General features: G+C 32.4%; 1 protein-coding gene across 4 annotated transcripts in view; it reads left to right on the forward strand.

Moving 5' to 3' along the window:
• The window catches only part of Pcdh15 (protocadherin related 15), a 1,597,439-nt gene that overhangs the window by 1,443,880 nt on the left and 127,703 nt on the right, over positions 1–25,856 (forward strand). For all 4 annotated transcript variants that reach the window (XM_078041965.1, XM_078041960.1, XM_078041968.1 and 1 more), the window contains 2 exons: positions 21,365–21,505; positions 23,384–23,496. In XM_078041965.1, the coding sequence (XP_077898091.1) occupies positions 21,365–21,505; positions 23,384–23,496 (254 nt within the window). The remainder of the gene's footprint in view (positions 1–21,364; positions 21,506–23,383; positions 23,497–25,856) is intronic.

Below are 25,856 nucleotides of genomic sequence, written 5' to 3' on the forward strand. Positions count from 1 at the left end.
ATTTTAAATTATTATTCAAGACTGAAGGTGTTCACCTAAAATATTATTAGAAATATTAGCAGATGTGATATAAATTTTCTTCAATTACATTTCTTTATGGCAGTTAAGATAAAAGTATTAATAATACCTGCATAAGAATTATTTCTATAAACACCTAGGGTACTTTGTAAATATTTTATGTTCTCATAAGAGCAGAATGGTGAAGATTTAATTTTTTCCTTTGAGTTACCTCATGCTATAAGTCAATATCTGATTCTAAAAATATACGTAACAAATTAACCATATTTGGGAAGAAAAAATTTGAAAACCTGAATTATTGAAATGACTTATAACCTTGTTTTCTATTGTTAATATAAAGAGTGTTTCTGTAATGCTTTCTATTTAATAAAAGGTGAATGGCAGTCATAATATTTTTCATCTTCAATTGTGACAAGCCATATAAAGTCTATTGTGACTATAAGGCCTTGAAAAATAATGTTAACATGAAAGCAATGACCTTTAACTCAGAAGTTCCTTTGTTAGATAATGCTAAAATGTCTTTGAAACTGATTTATCACATCTAGAGAAATATGATAGGCACAAATTCATAGTCTTGAACACACCAATAGAGATGGTGAATGGGAAATTGGTGTTTAATCTGCTTTTAAAGCAAACTGTCATCGATGCAGAACACTTTGAAATTAGTGAAATGCATTCAGTTCTATTTAACACATATTTTGAACTGTATACTTGTCACTGTGCTAACCAGATTTTGTTCTCAAGAAACTGACAATCTTGCAGGAAAGACAGAACTACAAATAGAAAATATAACATATTATTACAAAACAAGTATAAGTAAACATGTTATTTTAACATGCTCATTTCTGAAAACGTACTATTAATTCGAAGTTTAAGTTGGAATTAAAATTAGTAGCATTATTGATGGGTGACTCCAAGTGATGATTTTTTTTTATATTAAATGTCATTTAATTTTCATCCCTAAAGTGGCCAAACTAAGATGTTTTGAGAATAAAACAAAGCCAAGTTTACGATGACCTGGAACATTTTATCAATACTGGAAAGCATAGAAATAACCATTAAATTTTTCATCTATTTAATTGTTTAAATGTTTGATAGCAGACTATTAAGTAGGAGGCATAGAGTTAGAACACACCTATTTGGGACAGGTCTCAACGTCAGAAAAGATGACAAACCTTTACTTTCCTTTTGGTGCATGTTACTTTTGTACCTGGCTTGCCATCAAGACCACATCCATCAGTGTCAAGGAAGCTGGAAAAAGTTTATCCTTGCATTCCACATACTGTGGCAGATTTTACACTTAATATCTGATGTTGACTTTTCAATAGACAAAAGGTGGATACAAGTCATTCTATCAGAATATTGAGTGTACTTCTTACAAAGTATACATTTCTCAGATTTAGTTCAGATCCCTGAAACAATAACAATCTTTCAGTGTAAGTATTATTCAAAATTGAGGTTTTGAATCATTTCTGCAAATTGGATCCCTTGAATTGGTATAGTCACAATTTGCCTTCACCCCCACCAATCTGAAATAAAAATTCAAATCCAAAAACATTTTCAGAAGATAACTACTGTATTATATAATTTCAAAAATACTATGATTGACTTTTTTGCTTTTCATTTTATATTTGTGGCAGGAAGACAGAAGAAGTATTTTAAGGTATCACAATGTTTCAGAAATAATAATTTGCATTTCTAGAGGTTGACCACATTTTTTTCAAAGCCTCCTGTTTCTTATGAACAAAATGAGAACCACCCACTTAAAACTAGGTAATAGCAACAACAAAACCCTTTGAAGTATCAGATGGAAAAACTAGGTATGGTCTCAAAGTTAGAGCATTACTGCTGAATATAAATTAAGCCTTTTAAAATGCGTATTGTACAAAACAAAAGTGCTCTAGAAGAAGAAAAACAAAATGTTCCAGGGATTTGTTTCCCCCACTGAACTAAAGCTGTTAGGAGTTCCTTTTTCTTGTTTGCTTTTTTGAGAGGGTGGACATTAATTCACATGAGATGTGAGTTGTCACTTAAGGCTTGGGGTTGTGGCTCAGTGGTAGAGAACTTGCCTAGCACATGTGATCTGGGTTTGATCCTCAGCACTACATAAAAAAATAATAAATAAAGTTATTTAAAAAAGATTTCTTACTTTAAACTATCATAAAACAGAACTGCAAGTGAAATTTCCATTTGAATTTCTTAAAATTCTTTCTGAAACTTCAGGTCAAACTTTACCACATAGGAGTTCCATTTATTGGACAGGGTAAAATCCCTGAAGATTATTGTCTTTTTTTTTTAATATGTAGACATAGAATGACTCAAATAAATGAAGTTCATTTTTCGCTCATTTTCAAGGAGGGAACTACAGGCCAGACAGTGATGCACACCTATATTTCTAAAGATTGGGAAGATCTTTTACTTTTTTCTGTCCCAAAATAAAATAAATAAATAAAAATGACTAGAGGTGGAACATGGTGATAAAGCATCCCTGGGTTTAATCTCTAGTACCAATACAAGAAAAGAAAAGAAAAACAAACAAACAAACCAGAAATGAACGGTAGGAAAACCACAAAGACTGTATTTCTTATTGTTAGACTGTTCTTTCCATAGAAGCATTTTAAGAACTTTTAAGACTCTTGTTTAAGTAAGACAGTAATTGAAACATGTTTAATATTAGCAAGCTTTTTAATTTCTTACTTGTATAATATCATATTGTAAAAATTATGTAGAATTTTAGACTTCTTTTTTTAGGCTTTGATATTGACTTATGAAGTAAATATATGCCATAAAAATAGTTCATGTTGGTTCTCAATAGTAATAGCATTTAAAATCATTCCCAAATATGAATATTCTCACTATTTAAAAATATGTGTTTATAAATAAAAAATAACTCCAAGTGTGAGATATTTTCTTTCCATCTTTTGAGTTACTGACACTTAGCCTTTCTGAGTTCAGAAAAGCTACACGAGGAATTATTTGCAATGTGTTTTCACAGGTGTCTTTAACACCCGTCTCAATCATTCAAGAATAGTTTTGCCAAGAGCAAAAAAGATAGCCAGTTTTTGTTCTATGATGCATACCTATGTTTTATCAAAGTGTCATGATGTCGTCAGTGAATGCCAGTTAATTATAGTCATCTCAAGAATGCTTAACCCTTCAAATAGTCATCCTGTCAAAACTTATTGGCAGAGAGTACAACAGCTCGAGAAAAGCAATAATCATCTTTATCCATAATTTGCTGCTTGCTTGCTTTGTGGGAAATAGTGGATGTTATCCAGGGTCCAAAATGTTGTAAAACTGTACTGCCATTTCTCAATAGTATGGCTTGTCTGCATCGTTTTCCTTTGGTGTCTTAACTGACCTACTTTTCATCACTCACCATCGAACCAGCTAGTGTTGTTATGCTGTATGGATTCAGGTTATTGCTAGTAATGTACCAGATCTTCTGGTTTTAAGACCAACATCTACTAACTATGATTGCTGACCCTGGAACATGAGAAAAAAATGTACACAGCTCAGTGGTTCTTTTCCTTCACATCAAAGCTCAACAAGGAAATAATCAGGAACTGTTTTCACAGTGAATGTCAGCTTGTGAAAACTGAGATGATATAGCCCCAGACCTGAGTCCCTTTGGTCTCAAATACTTACTTAGAAAGAAAGTACACCATGAAACAGTTAGGGCTTGATCTTTAAAATGACAATGGCTTATAATTAGATTTGAAAGTGTAAATGGGTACAAAGAGGAAGGTTTTATGAGAAAATGTAAGCTTGGTTAGTGTCTAGAAAAGGCTCATCTATGCACTTTAAGGATCTGTCATTTGTTTCCCTTGTGTGGCATATATCATGTTCTATAGCATTATAATTATATTATGTAATTCATGCCACAAAACATATATTGCTACATTGCTATATATATTAATTACATGGTTAATATTACTGAAAATCAATATGAGAATTAACTGTTTCAGATATAAATATTATTATTCTCATTTAGAAACTGCCTTACTTACCAAGGTTAAAGGTGCATTTTTCTTTTATTATAAACTGAAATGTATATGAAGTTTGCTCATTTTAAATTTTGCAAGAGCACTGCTCTGTAACTCATGACATATTAAGAATTTTCATTTTTTTCCAATGGGAATAAAATTTCATGGGATTAGGGAGGGTTACAATACAACTCAAGTTTCCATTGGTAATTGAGTGAAAAAAGTTTTGTGGAGCTCACTCATAGTTCTCTTTTTTGGATTAATTGATGTGATCTAGTTAAAAATTCTTGTCAGAAGAAATGGAAACTGACCTCACTGAAAAGGTATCCTGTTTTTTCTAGTTTGGATTCTAGGTCTTAACACACTTTAAAATAAACCTTTGGTAACCCTTGCACCTACTGTTATCTACAGTTCTTCTGTTTTTTGGAGTTATGCTGTGTTTAAGCTGTAGACTTACAATCAAACACGGGCCCAGAACAATCTAGACACTTTGTAATAGTTAATGAATAAATAAATGAGTTAAAAAACATTTATTATGAGCTGGACTGATATAATGATATGACCAGATAGAGAAAGAGAAAAATCCATGAAAATGTTTATGAGAGATAATATGAAGTTATTCAGAGAATGGAGAAAAAAATATGTTCTCATTCATTCTGAGCCTGCTCTGAACAGTTGTTTTTCTATTTACAAAAATATAGTGGATTCAGTTGACTAAGGATAGAAGAAATTGACAAAGGAAATGTATCCAAAAATTGCAGATTCAAAACTATTCATCAGATGTTCATGTGTTTGTGTAATATGATTTGAAATAGATCTAATTCAAAAAATGTTAGCGGTTTAACAGAATATATTAGTCTTTAGAAATTAATTTATAGACATAAAATGTGCAAGACCCACTTTATTGTAGAAAATGGAAGACTACTAAAGACTTTTAAACATATCAATGACAAAATCAATGCTAATATTGGAAAAACAATTTCCTGTGATAGGCAGGTTTAATTGGATGAAATAATAAATAAAGTTAGGAGCAAGTTGGCAACTTTTGCCTTCACTACATCTGAAAAAAAAAGCTGGCTATAAAATGGAGAAGGTGGAAATACTTCAAAGCCATTCAGGTGTGAGAATTGATACCTATTTGAAGTAAGGTTGAAAAGCATAGACAAAACTAAAATCAAAAGTGAATCAAAGGCCTGGGCTTGTAGCTCAGTGGTGGAGCACTTACCTAGCACATGTGAGGCACTGGGTTCTATCCTTAGCACAACATAAAAATAAAAAGAAACAAAACAAAGGTATTGTGTCTATCTACAACTAAAAAAGAAAGTTTTTTTTAAGTGAATCAAGAATTTTTATATGAAGCAATAAAGACGGTTATTAACAACAGTTGACAGAAATAATATATATAGAACAAGAACCTAATTTAAGAAGAAATAAATGACATCAATTTTGGAACAAATTAAATTTGAATTGACTTCAGCATATCTAAATGCATGTATTTATAGAGTAATAGAAATTGTCTTATTTCTACTCACCTCCACTCTTCCCCAGTCCTTCATCATGGATAATGAGAAATCTAAATCAGAACATAGCTAGCGAAGAATACTAACAGATCTGTCCAGGAACCCTGTGCAGGACTGGTAGAGAGACTGTCTCTTACCCAGAATTAACGGGTTTCTCAAACCAAGGAATATATGATAACTAACTGTGAGAGAAAACTGGAAGAAAATTGCTACATAAAGAAACAATCTCTTTTGCAAAGGTAAGCAAGGTCACAAGGAGGACTTGAGGTAGATACCTGCTTGCCACAGTTGTTCTAATTTAATGCCAGGATGATCTGGCTTCATTTAAAGGACCAAAACTAAAAGGGTGGAGAAGCTGGGCAAGAAGGCATGTGTACTCCATTTTGTTCCATCTCTTGCTTTCGTCACATTTGTTTTTTATTTTGTTGAGGAGATGTTATTTGTAACTATTGTATATTGGAAACTTTATTTTGCTTTCACATATAACATTCAAATTGACACAATGTGAGTGTCTTGGATACAAATTTTTGTACTTTACAACCATACATAATATATTACACTCTTTTCTGTTAGGTAACATTATAGAGATTGAAACCAAATTAATTTTTCTTGACTTTTAGATATTTTGCTTTTATATAATTGCAAGATTCTCTTCTTTAAATTACATTTAATATTAACATATAATTAGATCTTATTTTCTATGTTAATTACACCTGATATATGATAACCCCTTAGATATAAACTTAAATATTCACCAATCATCTCAAGAAAGTTTTAAGTGGCTTCAAGAGTATGGGTTTTGGAGCTAGACAATCTGGTGTCAACTCCAAAAACCCGCACCAACTAACTTAGGCAATTTACTTAGTCACTTGGCTCTTCAGTTCTTGCATTTAGAAAATGAAAACACACACACACACACACACACACACACAATTGAAATATACATGTCATGAATAGGAGCTTCTAGTTTCTCTCTCTCATAGTCCCTACCAGCTCATATTCTATTCTCTGCTTCTCTAATTCTCTTGTGTAGTCCTTGTATAAGTAGAATTTGGCAGTATTTTTCCTTCCAAGATGGTTTGTTTAACTCAGTATAATGCTCTCCAGGTTCATCCATGTTATTGCAGATGGCACGATTTCCTTCTTATTTAAGGATTAAATGTGTGTGTGTGTGTGTGTGTGTGTGTGTGTGTGACATTTTCTTTACTCATCCATCATATGTGCTTTTAGGGTGATCTACATCTTAGGTATTGTGGATAATACTTCAGTTTACATGGCAGTCCAAACATCTCTTTCAGATGCAACTTAAAATCTTTTGAATAAATTACCAAAAACAGCATTGCTGTATCAAATAGTGGTTTTATTTATTTTTTTGCTTTTTAGTGCTTTATAACTATACAAAATAGTGGGGTTCATTCTGACTAATCACACATGTGTGGGACATAATTTGCTTCATTTCAGTGCCAAGCACTTCTTCCCACCTTTCCCTTATCCCCACAACTGTTCCCCCTCCTCTATTCCACTGGCTTTCCAATCCCCCCACCTATTTATTGTTTTTAGAAATTGATGCTTTGTATGGATTCATAAAGGTTGAAATTACTGTGTTGTATTAAATGGTAGTTCAAGTTTTAATTTTTTAAGTAACCTCCATACTATATCCCATCGTGGTAGCACTATTTTATGTTCACTAATGGTATACTAGTGTACCAAGTTTTCCATATCCTTGCTAATAGTTATCATTTTTTATAATAGGTGTTATAACTCATTGTTGTTGATTTTCATTTCGCTAATGCTTAGTATGATGTTGAGCATATTTTCATATATCTATTGAACATTTGTACAACTTGAGAAATCATCTATGCAAATCCTTTGCCCATTTTTAGGGGTGGAGTTTTGCTCTTATTCCAGAGATCTGACAGACAATATTTTGCTTATAGTTAACAATAAATTATTACAAAATTTTGTACACTTAACTTTTTTTACAAGGTAGATCTCATGTTACATGTTCTTACCACAATAATTAAATTATCTCATTTATGTGGAGCCTTTGTTACCTACCACATAGTCATTTTTATATTTATTCTGATATTTCTCATGCTATGTGTCCCGGAAAGCTGTCTTCTATATTTTGTGATCTGTCAAATATATCTATTGTTTGTGATCCTTCTCTTTGTGTTTTTTCTCTGAATTCTTGAAAAGCCTGTAAATATTAGTGATTGGTTAACCTCAGCAAGAGCTGGGGGTGGGGTACAAGGTTTGTGGGCATGAGGAAGTCGCTGGGCTTCTGAACCATCACCATGACAACAAGTTTTTTCCCTTGCTTGATCTCTTCTCAGTGTGTTTTTGAAGTATAAGTAGCAGGGCTGAGTATTCTGTGTTGAGGTCCCTATTTGCCCATAGCTATATGCTAGGGTTCTTAACTAGCTCTCTCACCCACTGTGATAACACAGAGCCCTTCTCCCCTGTTCTCTCCCCAACACCACAGCTGTCTTTAGTGCATACTGAAAGAAAACTAAACATTCAAGAGAATTTTTGTCAGGAACATTTTCTGTTCTATTAAGGGATAACACATCGGAGAGAACACCATACAGCTGTGGACATTATTTAGGATGACATAGTCTATAACCTGCTAACACAGCAGGATTTGATGAACACAGCAAAGGTCCAAATGCAAGAACCAGGTACTCAGTAAAAATGCTGAGAAGAGCAAAACCATTACACAAAGTTTAGTTTTTTTTTTAATGCACCCAATATTATCCCAGGTTTTTCTACTAAAATACTGCTTAGTTCAACAACACCAATATCTCTGATTCACAGTAACAAAGACTGATATTTTTATTTATGGGTTGTAAAGCACCTAGGGGTTCGCTAAACTGGGTATCAGGATGCAGGTTGGGTTCACATCTATCCCCTTTGTCTTCTCTTTTAGGGACTCATTTCTAGCCAGGCCTGCTCTTCACATGGCAAAGTACAGAATCATAAGAAATCTTGTCTGACCACATGATCCCATGTAAATCCTCTGGTCCCGTCCTTCATTCTCCATGGACCTGAACAAGCCACAGGCCTAGTCCTAAATCAATGGAACATAAAGTAGGAGAAAGGGGAGTGGACACTGGCTGAACTTTACTACAATTCATCAAAAGCCTATATAAAAGATACACTTTAATTGCATCACAGTGATTCCCTTTAGTGGAAAAGGGAGATAGGTCAGAGGTATGAGAATAAGAGGAGATATGGAAATTGGTAAATGAAGTCATCTTATAGATCCTTCAATAAGAGAGTTGCAAAACCTATAGATTACCATTTAACTCAAACAGCTGTACCTTATGTCTGAAGAAAAAGGAAAATCCTCAATATTTAATACATGGGAGTACATCAATATTATTTGAAGAATATTTATTCCTTAACAGATACTGGGCTAAATGAAAACCATTATGAATCTTAGCTTCAGAATTTCAAACTAAAAACTTTGCAAGTTAATAAGAAGTGTGTCAAGTTTAATATGACAACCCTAAGAAGTTCTAATAAAAAAAATGTTTGGGGTGCCATATAACCAGATAAAGGAGAGCCTGATTTTGTCTTGAGACTCAAGGAAGTTTCTGGAGGAAATGAGTCTGAGTTACAGTTCAGAGATGTGCAAATTCAAAGTGGCAAGATGGAGAATTATGTCCTAAAATTGAAGGGAGACCAGTAAATTGCAATAAACAAAAGAACACCATTTTATCAGGGTGTAAGAGTTGTAAACTTGGGTTGGATTCTGTGGAGTCTTGTGGATCACAATGGTAGTGTTTAGAATTCTTGTCCTCCTATTCTGAGAAAAAAAAAAAGGGAGGATTTTAAAGCAGCAGGCACATGATCACTGATTCCCAAATCTGGGCAAGTTCACCGTATTTTAAAATTCCTTTTATTATGTGAGTTGGTTTGTAAGAGAAGGTCGAATGTGTGCCCCTGTTATCTTTGTGAAGTAAGAAACATATCTAAATGAGGCTTTAGAGGATTATGTTATTTGATGTCTTGCGCATTTAAGTTTATCTTTTAAAGATGCATTTCCTCATAAATTTATAGGCAAATAATCCTAAAACAAATGTTTCTATGTTGATACCATGTCTATAGACACTGACCTAGTGCACATATTGAGTGACATCTGGCACACAGAACTCATAAATAGGAGTTCTGACTCACAAGTTACCAAAATGTTATATCCTCCAGTGTCATACAGGGGGAGGAGAAGGGGTGGACAGAAAAGCACAGTTCTTCTCAATGGCTACTTGTCACTATTGTTGCCCCTGGTGTTTAACTAGGAAACAGGATACCATAAAGCAGATCTTCTCAATGGCTACTTGGAGAGTTAGACAGTACAGTTCTTCCTGGTCTCTTTGAAGGATACATTAGCATCCTGCTAGAGCCAATAGAAAATGACAAAGTCATTATGAATGTCAAAACAATACAAACCACTTTAAAGTAATTTCTGGTGCCAAATCAGACTTGGAAGAGTTCGTGCGAATGACACAGTTACAAAATAAATCAAAGTTACTTTCAAAGATGTGGGAAGAAAGAAATTTAGAAACCATGTCAGGGAGAAGAATCTTTGTGTACTTGAGAAGAAATTACTTAATGTTTGTGTTTTAATGATAATAACACTTTTTAATATTCCCTGCTGTAATAAGATTACCATTAATATGAAGAAAATTATGTGGGTCTGAGTAAATAATTTTTTGATAATTATGTATTTAAGAAAACTGGTTAAGTCAAGATACCCGGTGATATTAAGAACTTAATTATTCTGGTGCATTTGACTCTAAATGAATTTCCTATGTTTGCTAGTTTGCAACATCTTTCAAATAGGTCTGAAATTACCTTCTATAGTAATTAATGATATTCTCACCATCATTAAGTCAAAACACACCATGTTGAACACAATATAAGTGGAAATGGAAAGTAAAAAAACATGCAAAATAACAAAACAATTAAATTTTAAGTTTGTATTTTCTTGATACAAATTTATAATTTTCTCTTACATTTATTATTCCTATGAACTATGTCACTTTTTGATTTTGTAAACCTAATATTAGCACCATCATCATACATTTTTTATCACATCCCCAATATCCTGGTTTACCATATCACATATCACTCTGCATATACTAAATAAAAGGCCATTTTAGAAGTATGTTCACACTAGTACATATTAAGTTAAACGCGTCAAGTTTAGCTGATGAAAGGAAATCACAAAGATATCATAATCTCTTTCACATTTTAGTATACAAATAAATCACATAATATCTCAAATCATACTCAGAAGTAAAATCACGATACATAAACAAACACAGTTATTACTTTATCAAGAGGCATATAAATCATATCCTTCCTGAGAATCATTATGCCTTGTCAGACACCTCCAAAGTCCCTCCCACCTATTGACCAATGTCACTGTTGCCTCTTGTATTTAACTAGGAAACAGGGTACCTACCATACAGCAGTTACTTGTCCTCTTCAAACTCAATTTCCATATACGATTTATAAGACTGATTTCGCTGGGTTGTTCCTGTGCTTACTGAATAATGAAAGTGTTTAGCTAGTCTGCAGTACAAAGATGTTAATGTTTCCTCTTCTTTCTCATTTCTAAGGTAATGACAAACATGCTTAACTTGGCCTCTGATTTAGTGGAATGCCTATAGTATCCTTAATTTTAAACTTTACAATATCAATCTTTGGACTCATGAATGAATTCTAGTGTCATCCATAGAACTATAATACTGAGAATAGATTTTTTCATGAAAATATGCTAGTAAGACTTTGAAATTCCACAAATAAAAAACATGTACACATTTTAACAAAGTTCATGCCAAAAATTAGTAAGTTTTTGTTTAAATTAATATGATTATAAAATTATATTTTAATTTATGCCACTTCATACTATTACATGTATGTTTTCATCAGCACTGAGTTTAAGAAAAAAATATCCAAAATTCTTGATGTGAAGTGATTTTAATAGTGAAATAATTAATCAGATCAAACTCCATGTATACTCTATTGTATACGTTATTACTTCACTATTGTTGAAATCTCTATGAATCAAAAAGAAGTCAGTACCTTTCAGGATGTGTGAGTGTCTGCACAGGGTTATGTAGGGTCTAAATGACTATAAATCCTAAGACGTGAATTCAACATCTATGAACTTCATTAGCACCACATGCTTATTCCTCATGACTTGCATCAGAAATGTTGTTGCTAATTGTGTTTCTCTCTGTAACATGACCAGATGTGATGCCTATAAGAGCCTGTCTGTCACATCTGCTTTCTTGAGAGATGAATGTGAATTTAGAAGGATAAATTATCTATGGACAGATATAATGAAATGAAAAACCATGAACAAGTAAATCTATAACATGAATTCATATGAAGATATACAGTATAAAGAAAATATAAAAGGTTTTAACTCAGAGTGGATTATGGATGGGTATATGCAGAACAGGTGTCAACTAAGAACTGAATGTTAGATGGTACTAATCATTCAGGAGTATTGAATACAGAGACAAAAGCAAATAGAAAAGATCTGAGGCAAGAAAGAGCTTGATATTTTATAATGACAACATGGGTAAATTATTGCTAAAAAAAATCAGGAAGGAGGGGATATGAGATTAATTTTGTCTCTCATTTAGCTATGAGTTTTTTATTTCCACATTTTCATTGGTGCATTATTATTATACATAATGGTGGGATTTGTTGTTACACAGTAGTACATGGACATAATATAGCAATATTATTTGGCGAACATTATTCCGGAGCACTTCTCTACTAGCTTTTTCATTTCTGTACTCCCACATCACAGCCATTTTTTTTTTGTCAGTAAACGGGTTAAATTGATTAACAAATTAATTAGTTAATTAATTTTATATATGATGAATATACAAGCTGCATGATAAGTGGTAGAAAGTAAATAATTTATAAATTCAGTTACTAATGTTTTATACAGTTCTAGCTTTCTACCTTAAAAGTATACTCCACATGAAATAGATAATATTATTTAGTTTTTTTACTAATTTTAAACTATAATTATGTTTTATATAATGGTAAACAAATTGTGCTTTGGGATCTGTTGTAAACGGTGATTAATTTCAATTGTTGTATCTATAGTGCCTTTCTTGAAAGATTAAGCTTCCACTAATACCATGGTTCTATTTTGAACATTTTATTTAGGAAAATATATTGTTCCAAAGACAGTGTATCATTTATTTGAAAATTCCAGGAAAATGTCAAAGAATGTTTTGGTAAATGGAAGTTGACACTAAGAAAGATTGCTGTACCAGCATTCCATCAGTCTTTTAAAAACATGACTATTTGAGGGAACATTTACTCCATTAGATAGGTTTATTTAGAGTTATAGAAATAGCTGTCACGTAAGCTTCAAAAACCTGTTCTGCTACGCTTCTCACATTTCTTCACCTTCCATAGAAATTAAAGAAGTAATTTACTGCAAGTACCCTTCAAAAGAATCCAGGCTGCAGAATCATAAGGAACTCCATTTTAGTCAACATGGTGTTCTGAAAAGAGAATCCTTGCACACAATTTTAACCACTTTCCTATTAAATTAATGTTTATATATTGGTTAATTCTTTCTTTTTTTTAATTTTGATAATTGTTCTTCATGATTGATATGCCAATAAAATAAAATTCCCTTGTGGCTTCAATAATACTCACCTTTTTATATGATGATATATAGAGATTATGAGATTGCCTATTAACTTTCCATAAATAAAGTTGAATCAAACTATATTTTTAGTCTTCATTTGAAGTTTTGCATTCTATGAAATGGCTACCTAAATTGTATCTCATGATATTAAAATACCATGGCAAGAAAGAGGTGTTATAATTAGGCCAATTAATTAAAGAAAAAAAATGTAAATGGATTCCATAACGTAAAGAATAAAATTGATATCAATTGCTTGTTTCATTGATGGTGACATAAAATAATTAAATACTCTGTTTTATTTTCTTGAATCCAGATTTTGAATGCATTTTTCAAAACAACTGTAAGTTAAAAGGGTATGAAGAAAAGATACAAAGACTAGAAAAGTATGCCTTGGGTGGTACAGAAATAGATGGAAATAGCTATCCTAATAAAGCAGGACTCAGAGGCAAAGACTGGTCTTCATAGCTATGCAAAGTTGCAGTGCTCTGAAGAAATGACAGCTGTTTTCTGTGTCTGCTTAGGGAGAGATCTGGTTACAAGCAAGTAAAGTGTTCAGATACCAAGAAGAGTCTCCTTAGTGCCAAAGTCCTTAGTGGGCTTCTTAAATGATCATGAGTTTTACTTTTGTTAAATCTTTAAAAATTTAACATGAATGCTGTAGTCTACCTCAAGATTTCTTCTGGACCTAAATAAAAACTAATAAATTTGGTTCATCAGAAAAAAGTAGTAGAAGTCATTTACTTGTCACTTATAAGTCAAACCACAGTTTTATTTCAGTTAGTAAAAACTTTATCAAAATGTTTTTGGGCTACCAGGCGAGGTAGTGCATGATTATAATCCCAGCAGCTCAGGAGGCTGAGGCAGGAGGATCTCAAGTTCAAATCCGCCCTGAGCAAAACCCAGGCACTAAGCAAATCAGTGAGACCCTGTCTCTAAATTTAAAAAAAATGCAAAATAGGGCTAGGGATGTGGCTCAGTGGTTTAGTGCCCCTGATTTTAATCCCCAGTACTCCCCAAGAAATAAATTCCTATGGGCTGATTTTAGTGTTAGGAGTAGAATAATTTTATCACAATTTCAAAATGCTATAGAGGAAGAGTCTATTGCCATATTAACAAGATTTAATTTTTTAAAAATACATTGATAACTTTTTCTTTTGGTAGAAAATCTCTATTGAGATTGACATATATATGTAACTATACACAAAGAGATATCTATGTAACATACTAACTCTAGTATCATAAGAGAAGTAGAAAATTGTAATTATGTATTTTATCTCAATTTAAGTATTTTTATATTTTAGTTCATTTTAAAAAACAAACATCATTAACTATTACATGTATTCAACTAGAAGACATATAAATTATAGGAAATATATAGAAATAAATATGGGTGCCTCTGCTCTTAGTACAGTTTAAAATTAAAACAACTATTTGTTAAATTAACATTTATCTAACTGATAATTTGACCACTTATATCACGTATATCATAAATATTAAAATATGTAATAGATAAACTCAGTGGACCATTTTATTTTAGCTTTGAAGATATAATTATTGAGGGTTTTGTACATTATAATGCTTAGATCATGTCTTTACAATTTTAATTGGAATTAAGTATTAGAAGAAGTTTAAAAAATGCTAATGTTAATTTTACATGATCAAGTTTATAATGATCTTGTTTGTTAAGTGTGCTTGGAATTCTAGGTTTCAAAATGACATTTAAAAAAATAAAATCATAATATTTTTGACTTTCAAAAAACAAAGTTTTGACCTGATTCATGTTGTACATGTCCCATAGACAATGTTAGGAATGTTAATTAAAACTATTTCCCAAAGATAATTACCTTTACCTATTATATAGCCTAGTCATATAACTATTAAGGTGACTTTTTTGAAAAAAAAAAAAGCCTATGACCAGAATAAAAGGAAGGAAGGAAGTGAGGGAAGAAAGATACAAAGTAAAGAATGAGAGAGCAGATAGCAGTAAGGGAGGGAGAGTAAAAAGAAAAAATAAACTTTTGAATATGCTTGAAGAAACCATTTTAGATGCTGAGTTTTGTATCAGAGTGTGTGATATAAAATCAAGTGTTGTGATTTGATGAGTTATAGAGGATGTTGTTAAAATGTGTTAAAATAAGCTAAAAATATTCTGAAAGAGCCATACCTTGATAATGTGCTGATAATCTACAAAATAACTAAAATCAGAGAAGAAAAATTTGTTGATAGAGCTAACATGTGACTTAACATTCAGGTATGTATACATGAAATTTTATCGTAATTTCAAAATGCTATAGAGGTTGGTTCTAGGATTTTCTTAACAGCAAATACTTTAGGCATTGAAGAAAGAATATTCCATAATTCTAGCACATTTTCTTCTTTTATGTTATCAATTAAAGCATAATTCCAAATGTTTCACAAATACCTTGGCTTTATTAAATACAACATACTAAATATAAATAACATTTTAAATATCTTGATGGTCAATTTGTGATTGTTAAAAGTAATGTTAGTGACTGCAGTCTGAATAAGTGCTGATAACAGAAGCTCTGAAAAATTGTTCTTAAAACAGTTTATGCCATAATTTTTCTCTTTCAACTTTGCCTCCTCATCTAAAGGTGAGATGGAGTATGTGCTGTATAACATCTTGGACAATGTACTAAGGCGAGGTTTACTAGAGCATTAAATTCTAAAGCATCTTTCCCAAATAAATTTTCTCAATCATATTGCCTTTTTGTTCTCACTTAAGAACTATTGCATAGATAAATAGTAAGCTGATTTAACACATAAGGACCTGTATTTTAGTATGAAGGAAGCCTGATTATGTAATAACTTTCTCATTTTCTAGCTAGGGAAATTTCAGGAAATAAATTAATTCTTAAAACTTTGATTTCATTTTTTGTTTTTTTTTTTTTATAAAATGTAGGTGTTCATGAGAACTCCTGGATTTCTTTTTAAGTATAAATATGGGAATGCATGTAATGCACATACTCTGGTATGTAGCAAAGCATTTCAATTGATAGCTTACAAATCTAGTCTATATTGTTATTAAAATACAAGCAAAGTTTCCTTCCTATGATTGGCATCTGAATGATTATTACAGAAACACTGTTGTACCTAGGGAAAGTTTTTTTTAATAAATGTTTCTTTTTCTATATTTCCTCAGTGGCTGAACTCTCCACCTACCACTAAGTAAAATTTGGGGTCCGTATACAAATATCATCTCAGAGCTGACAGTTCCTTAAAATTATATCAAGAATTCCCCAACATTCTCCATCTTCAAAATCTTAAGATATGTAAATACTTTATTAAGAGTTTCTGGGCATACTTGATACATGGGAATTCATTCAGTAATTCATGTGTTCAGTCAAATGCTCCTTGGGTGTCTACAGGGTTCAAGTACCATTCAAGATCATCGAATAGAGCTCCTAACCTTATGAAGCTTGTATAATTACATAGGAGACAAAGAATAAAGTAAACAGATGACATGCATACTAGAATTTCAAGTAGTGTTCAGGAGAAAAATAGCTTAGAAGCAGGTGCTGTGGAGTACATGAAGAAGAGAAGAAGAATTTGAGTCGCTGAAAATCTTGGAAATGTGCAGCAGGAAAAGATGAGGAAGCAGGAACAATGTATGAACAAGAAATGAGAAAGCAAGTAAAGTTAAATAGATAAGCAGAAACAAGATGTTCTGAGAATTTGATAGTGCATAATAAGAAGTTAAGCCATTTTGTGTATGAGTCATTAAAGAGCTTTGGAGGGCTTTAAGCAGAACTCATGAGATGATTCATGTTATTGAAAGATATAGGGCTCAATTCTGTCTTCCCCACCATCAACACTATTCACTTTTCTGTTCAGAAGGTCTTTTTTTTTCAAGTTTACATATCTTATATTAGTGGAATTCTACAGTATTTGTCTTTTTGTTAGTGACTTATTTCAGTTAACATAATGTCTAAGATTTGTCATTATACATTTTGCAAAATGTCTTAACTTTTATTACTTTAAAAAATTCTAGTTTCTGTATTCCAAATTGCTCCATCCACTCATCACAATGGATGTTTTGTTTGCTTCCATGATGGCTCTGTTGAATAATATCATAACAAACATTGGTGTGCAAATATTTCTTAATTTGCCACATATGTGAGAGCTTGTTACCACACTCACTCAGAATTCTATATGCCTCTTTGTCTAACTTGATGTCAGTATTAATAACTGAATACTATGGCTTCTAATAGTCAGGAAACAGTATTCTTTCAATTTTGTTTGTATCTTGAATATTTTGAGGTATTCATACAATGTTGAGATTCCATACAATTTCTAGAATAAGATTATTATAATTCTGAGAAAAATAAGATTGGAAGTTTGAAAGATATTACATGGAGCCTCCAGATAGCTTCAAGGTATACAAACACCTTTTAATTTTATCTTTAAATTCTTGAACAAGACCATGTTTAAGAGTATTCAATCAAGCACCACATGTTTATGGATTTTTGAACATTCCCTTCCACTCTGACTTCAAATTTGATTCTATGTTTACAAAATAATTTAAATATTTTAATGTTCATTAACCTTTGTTTTATTCCTTCAGTCAATACTATTCAGTATTGCTATTGAGAAAATTGAGTATGTAAGTCTAATTGGCTTCAAATATTTTTCAAAGTTTTCTGTTTTGTGAATACCATTTTGTTTGAACTTATTTTTCTTTAGAATAAGGGGGGATTGGCGTCTCCTAGTATTACAGTGTTGCTTTCTATTTCTTCATTTAATTCTCTTAATCTTTTCTTTCTATATTTGGGAAGTATGATGTGAGTTGCAAGTGTATCTACTCTTATTGCCATATCCTAAGGAAATGTCCCTTTTATTTTTATATAATATTCCACTTTGCCCCCTTTTCAAAGTTGTTTTTTATTTAAAATCTATTTTATTCCATATAACTTTTTGCTCTAATCTATGTTCGCATACAATAATTTTGCCATTTTGGTGTATAACACTCATATCCTTTTACTTTTAGTCTGTTTGTGTCCTTAGATTTAGAGTCCCCTGTAGATTACACACAGTTGTATTTTTTTAAGATTTAATTCTGTTAGTCAAGCTTTTTCTATTGATTGTTTTTTATAATAATGCATTTTTAATCAAATATCTTGTAAAAGTGAAGAACTCACTACTCCTACTTTATTTCATATAGCTGTTTTTCCCACTTAATGGTTTAATTTGTTATTCATTGATTTTGATAGTGACTTGCTTTGATTCCTCTCCTACTTCCCTTAATGTAGTCTATGGATATTTATTTTGTCATTTATATTGAGACTTTATAAAGATCACTTAAAGTGTACACTATATTTTACACTGACAACAACAAATTAGCTTCAATTTAGTATAAAAATTTGGTATGTCTATATATCTTTTCAGAATTAGGTTACTGATGTTATTTTTATATCACATATCCATTAATAGGTTTATGTTGATTTTTTGCATTTGGCTTTCAAGTTCTCTTGCAAAATTAAGTGTTTTATAACCCATCATTACAGTGAAATAGAATGGTTTATATGTGAATTTTCTTTGCAAGAAAACATTAAAGTTTAAAAAAATGAAAGATAATATCAGTACAGTGGAAGCAGAGAGCCAATGAACAGACTACTATAGGGAACAGGTAACTAGAGAAGATGGGAATACATGCATCTGAAAAAGACATGGCAATGCTTTGGTCATGGAGGATGAGAGGGATCAGAGATCATTTCTAAGCTTTAAGATGATAAAATTTGGTTAAAGGTAGGACTATTTCCCTACAGCATAGGAGGAACAAATTTGGAAAAGGAAATGAGGATTCTGGTTTGGTTATGTCACACTTAAACATGGACCATATAGTTGACAATTCTATGCACTAGTATGTCTTTTAAAGGTTGAAAATTTATCCAGAAAAATAAAATTTGGGAACTGTTAGTAAACAGAAAATATTTAAAGTCATGGGACTGAGAGACATGCTAGAGGCTTAGGGTAGAGGTAGAAAATAGAAATGATAGTGGCAGAACCTTGGAAAAGAAAATGTGGTATATATACCCAATGGAATATTACTCAGTCTTAAAGAAGAATAAAATTATGACATTTCCAGGTAAATGGACAGAACTGGATAATATGCTGAGAGAAATAAGACAATCCCCCCCAAACCAAAGTCCTAATGTTTTCTTAGATATGTTGATGCTAATTCACAATGGGTGGAGGGGGGCAGGTGGCTAGGAAAAAATAGAGGTACTTTGGTTAAGGCAGAGGGGAATGAAGGGAGCGGAGAGGGTATGAAGGTAGGAAGAATAGTAGAGTGAATGGAACATTAATATCTTATGTGCATATATGACTACATGACCAGTGTGATCTTACATCATGTACAACCAGAAGAAAGAGAAGTTATACTCCATTTATGTATGATGTTGTCAAAATGCATTCTACTTTCATATATAACTAATTAGAAAAACTTAAAAAATGGGGAAAATAAAAGGTTTGAAACAGAACACTCAGATAGAATGCAGAAGAATTAAAAAACTAAAGTATGTGTCCAAGGAGATTGTGATCAATTGCGCTGTATAGTATGTGAATGAACAAGTAATAATTGGACAATTATATAAGTCCTTAAGCTAAAATATGTATCCTATATGTATCCTATTCTTTAGGCCATAAATTACTAACAATTTCGATTTTAAATATAGTCACAAAGAAGATCAGTAATATAAATAATAATATTCTCAAAACCATCTTTATACCAAAGTGTCATTAAGTCCAATTGGCCTGTGAGCGTAATATCCTATTTCTTCTATATGAATATAATGCCAAGTCCACTTTTTCAGTTTTTTTTTTGTGTGTGGGGGGGTGGATGGGTACAAGGGATTGAACTCAGGGGCCAGTGAGCCACATCTCCAGCCTTATTTTGTATTTTATTTAGAGACAGGGTCTCACTGAGTTGCTTAGTGCCTCGCTGTTGCTGAGGCTGAATTTGAACTCACAGTTCTCCTGCCTCAGCCTCCTGAGCTACTGCCATTACAAGCATGTGCTGCCATACCCAGTCCCCTGTTTCTTTTTATTGTCTATCTTCCTAAGGAACTTAATGGTTCCCTTCTGTCTGAGTCTGAAGTCAAACTCTACCACATGCTCATTTGGTGCCTGAGTTGTTTACCTCACTTCTAGTATTTAAGAGATTTCCAAGCCATAAGCACTGGAAAGATGATAATGTTCAACCCATTATCACCCTATATAATGCAAAATTTTAAAAAATATCTAAGCCCTAATTGAAGTAAGGACATCAAACACAATATTGAGTGTTCCCTATTAAGACTATTTTGATACCATTTTAAAATTGATCAAATGTTACTTTCTTTCATTAAAAAATATGTTTTATTTTGTTTTGGTTTGGCATGGTTTGGTCTTTAGTTTATCTTGGCTCATCTCAGGGGCAAAGTTGTGATCTTTATCAACTCCGAAGCCTCAAGTTCATTGGCTATAGAACGGGTGGTAGAGGACATCTTTACTAGGGGCTTTGCACATCTAAAACTCAACAAATGTTAACTATCATTTATTTTTCTTTTATTACTGTCATATTCCTTATTAACGTTATCTTAAAGGACTGTTGCAAGATTTAGTCTGACTTATGTAAATATTTATCATGAAAATTAGCACAGAGTAGATGGTAAATCAGTTTGGTTTCTTTCCCTGCAATGCGTATTCCTCCACTTCAACACAGTTCTCCACACTTCACCTTTCTCTGAGTATCACAAATTTCCAATACCTATAATTGAAAATATATATGATTAAAAATAACATGATTGTCTCAGAAGTTAAAATATTAGGAAGACACAGGGTATTTGGGGAGAGAAATGTGATTCTTACAATAAATGTGGGAGAAAAGATGCTGGAGGCAGCCATTAATGTTTTTCTGTGTTATAAATCTTTCTGAAGTAGCCTATAGTAAAGACACTTCATGGATTCAGATTGAGTTATCCTAAAGAAATAATGATTCTGCTACATTTTATCCCTGAAAGTATGAAATCATAAAATATAATTCTTCATTTCTACAAGGTCATACATTTTGGAAATCAGTTTAACTTTATCACTATCCTGTGTTTTCATTTAATACAATAAATGAATAATATGTAATTTCATTTCAGGGGTTACCTGCAAGTCGTGTGAGATACAGAGTAGATGATTTGCAGTTTCCTTATCCTGCCAGTATTTTTGATGTAGAGGAAGATTCTGGAAGAGTAATAACTCGAGTCAATCTTAATGAAGAACCAACAACAATTTTTAAGGTCAGTGTGTCATATTCTTCACGTTGTGTATGTGACATTTAACTTTTGATTAAGAGTCTGGCTTAGCAGATATCAATATTTTTCCAAAAAAATTTTTAGTTGTTTTTTTTTCAATCAAAAACAATTTTTCTTTTTTCTCATAGAAACTTAGCGGGGGCAGGGGAAACAAATAAAAATAAAAACGATCACTTGATATTTTACTTTTGGGAGGTAAGCAGATATTATCATTTTGATCTCTGTCCTTACAATGATTTTCTATACAAATGCAAATACACAGCTATGTTTTAAAATAACAATTATATTGTTCATGCTGCTTTTTAGCTCAATGACATTATGTTTTTTTAAAATCTAATACTGTGTTGTTGGATAATTAGGCTGCTATGAATAATTTTCTAACAATAAAATCTGCTGTTTAGAAACTACTTATGTGACAATCATTTGCCACTTGCTAACTTTTTTCTTTAAGATAAGTACCCATAAACAGAAGTGTTAAATCAAATTCATGTATTGTTGATAACTTATGCATCTGGAAAATTTGAAAAGAAAACTACCTTCACTTTACATTCTCCATCATTTAGAAGAACACCCATTTTCATAGGATCACTCCACTCTTTATATTATTGTTTTTAATCTTTGCATGTCTGCTAGAGCTCTTTGGGTTTTGTTCTATTTTATGCTTCTTGAAATACTCATGAAATAGAACATATAATTACCTCTTTTCTTTTTCACATTTTTATAACATAGTCAACAAATAATGCCTGTTTCTACATGTCAAGAAAATATTGAGCAATATATTTTCTATTATCATAAGTAATGAATTCCTTAAATGTTTGGGAATTTCAATTTTTAATAGTTACTGAGGATAATAACACTTAGAATATAGTCTTTAAAGCTATACTAATAAAAGACTTTTTCAGTTACTCTTCTGAGTATTTATGAGCACCCTGACTCATATCATTTAATCATTGTTTGAAATAATTGCTCTGTTTTTAACTAGTATTAACTCAGAAAGCAAATTGTGGTTCTCATGATAATCCTTGGTTATGGTCTTCTGTGACCTAGGTAGAATTACTTTAGTAACTTGCAGCTTCCAAGGAGATATGTATTCCAGGGAAACATAAGTAGGAAAGTGTTTAAGAAGTCTTAAGATAAGCATTAAAGTTCTTTTTGGTGCAGTATAGGTTATTGAAGTAAATACGCAATTATAAAAGTATCGCATTAATAAATAACATATAGTTATCACATTCACAAAACTAATGATTTCATCTAATTCATATTATTTGAACAATTTCTGCAATACTGTATAAAATTGGTTTTATAGATTTTATTTATAGTATTGTATACTAAGTGAGTTAAACTATAAAGATTTCCAATTTTATTCTCTAGAGTAAAATATTTTTGCCCTGTAAGCTTGCACACAACTAATTCACTGGAAAAATTAATTTCTTTTTATAAGCAAGCTAATTAGCTTTTTGCCATTGATGTGACTGAATTTAACACTTTTTAAATGGTTGTGGTGGTGCTATAAAAGCACATGCTTTTACCATACACAGCAGAGGAATGGAAAAAAAAGATTTTATAATTAAAGAGATAGAGTATTGTATGCCTGTTTTCCTGATAGCTACTTTTTTTTACCTATAAAGTTAGTAATTTCTTTGTGATTGTTTTCTCAGACAAATAAAAATAACATCTACCTGGACATATTATTGTGAAAAATCAAAATGAAAATGTAGCATATTCCATGTAGTACCTAGTATCTCATGGCCATAAGATAATGGTCAGTTTTCTCTCCTAGAAGCAGGCAGCCCAATCACTAAAATCATATGTGTATCATTGTATGTTTATAATTTTTAACATGAATTTTATTTTTTTTTTAAGTTGGTGGTTGTTGCTTTTGATGATGGTGAGCCCGTGATGTCCAGCAGTGCCACAGTGAAAATTCTTGTCTTACATCCTGGAGAAATCCCACGATTCACACAAGAGGAATATAGGTACTTATTTCTATAAAATTGTTAAATATATAATGTCTTCAGGGTTTCATATCTTAGAAACATCTTCATTCCAGTATTGATGTTTAAATTCTTTAGAAAAAATATTTTTATATTTATTATCTTAGAATTTTGAGCTGAATTCTTGATATATACCTCCCACAATGACCCTGTGGTCTTATTTATATTGGAAGAGCCAATCAAATCATTGTATTTCAGGATAATCAAATTATCCTCATTTAGTTAGGGTAGGTGTGTTACTAGGTTTTTGTCACTGTAACCAAAATACCTGATGAGAACAATTCAGAGGAGGAAAAGTTTATGTTGGCTCACTGTTTCAAAAATTCAGTCCATTGTCACCTGACTTCATTGCTTTTGGGCTAAAATCAGGCAGAACTTCATCAGAGAAGGTCATGTTGGAAGAGTACTGCTCTACTCAAGGTGGCCAGGAAGCAGAGAGAGGTAGAGAAAAGGGCCACAGGCAAGGTACACTCTTCCAGGGCACACCCCAGGTGACCTAGCACCTCCAGCCATGCCCCACCTGCCTATAGTTACATTCCTGATAGTCCATTCAAAATAGATTGGTCTGATTTGCTTATAGTTCTCATATAATCAAATCATTTTACCTCTGAATACTTCTGTATTAACACAGGAGCTTTTGGGGGATAACTTATATCCAAACTATAACATTAGGTTAGACCACTGTAAAAGGAAACTTGTAAATTCTAGTGGCTAGATTCTTTAAATCAAAAGCATGCATTTTTTTTTTTTTCCCAGTAAAGTGCAAGGTTAACACTTGGTATTGGCAGTAGTTGAAATATGCAATCCTCCATGCAGTCATGCAACACCAACTCAGGGATTATCATCTCTTACATTCTTTAAAAAATAATGTCAATCATTGCGATTTTAGTCAGCAGAAAGATGGGGACAGGCAAATGCTCACATCCAGAAATTTCTTCAACAAAGTTGGGAATTGTACATTTTATTTGTGCTCACATTTCTTTTGAAATTTCAGACACAGGTCCACACTTAAGTATAATAGGCCAGAGAAATGTTGTTCTATGCTACATAATTAAACTAATTCTTCTTCCATCATTAAGGAAAAGGGAAAGTGATTAAACATTTATTTTCAAGAGCATTTAGCACTAATTCATGATAAAAGCTTTCAAAATCATTTTTTTGGCTTTGTGAAATGTACAGTAAAATATTGCTACCTGTTGTACACACCACTGATATTAATAGTCAATCTACTGGACAATAGCACACCAGAACTTCTTATCCTATCTAACTGTTACTTATTTCCTATTCATCAATTTATCTTTTCATTCTGCCCAATCTTCCCAATTTCTGGTAACTATCATTCTACTCCCCCCGCCACCAAAGCTCATGTGTGAGACAATGCAAGACAATTTAACCTAATCAGTGCATTAATATGCTGATAGAGATTAACTGGGTGATAACTGTTGGCAGGTAGGAAGGTAGGTTGTGGTGGGAGCAGATGGGTCATTGGGAAAATGCCTTTGGAGTATATATTTTGTTCTTGGAGAGCAGAGTTAGCTCTCTCTGCTTCCTGGTGCCACATCCCAAACTGCTTTCCTCCTCTGTTGTGCCCTTCTTCCTTAACCATCTGCCTTATCTCACAGAGCAGTGGAATTGGCCATCTATGGCCTGGGACTTCTGAAACTGTGAGCCCCAAACAAACTTTTCCTCCTCTGAAATTGTTCAGCTTAGGTCTTTTAGGCACAACAATGAAAAAAAAAAAAAAGACACCTGATTAAAAGCAGCATCTATGAAATCAGCTTCTAAGATTCCACATATAAGTGAGGTACCTGGAACTTACTTGTCTTCCTGTGCCTGGTTATGTCACTCAACATAATGATCTCCAGTTCATCCAAACACAGGAAATAGAAATGGTGTGTTGAAGATCTCTGCCCTCCCAAGCTCACTGTAGCACAATAGCCAAGGAATGGAAATAACCTTAATGCCCCTCAACTGATGAGTAAAGAAAGTACGATACATATGCACAATGGAATAACTCTCACCTATAAGCCAAAGCAAAATCCTGTCATTTGTGACATCCATATTTTAAACTATGCTTCTTTAATACCTTACCTTTTGTGTGTGTGTGTGTGTGTGTGTTGGGGGGGATACCAGGGATTGAATTCGAGGGCACTTAACCACTGAGCCGCAGCCTATTTAGAGACAGGGTCTCACTGAGTTGCTTAGTCCCTTCCTTTCGCTGAGGCTGGCTTTGAACTCAAGAACCTCCTTCCACAGTCTCCTAAACCGCTGGGATTACAGGCATGTGACACTTCACTCAGCTCAGTATCTCATTTGGACAAACAAGGACATGTCAATAATAT

The sequence above is a fragment of the Ictidomys tridecemlineatus genome, chromosome 1 (genome assembly GCF_052094955.1).
Source record: "Ictidomys tridecemlineatus isolate mIctTri1 chromosome 1, mIctTri1.hap1, whole genome shotgun sequence".
Taxonomy (NCBI): domain Eukaryota; kingdom Metazoa; phylum Chordata; class Mammalia; order Rodentia; family Sciuridae; genus Ictidomys; species Ictidomys tridecemlineatus.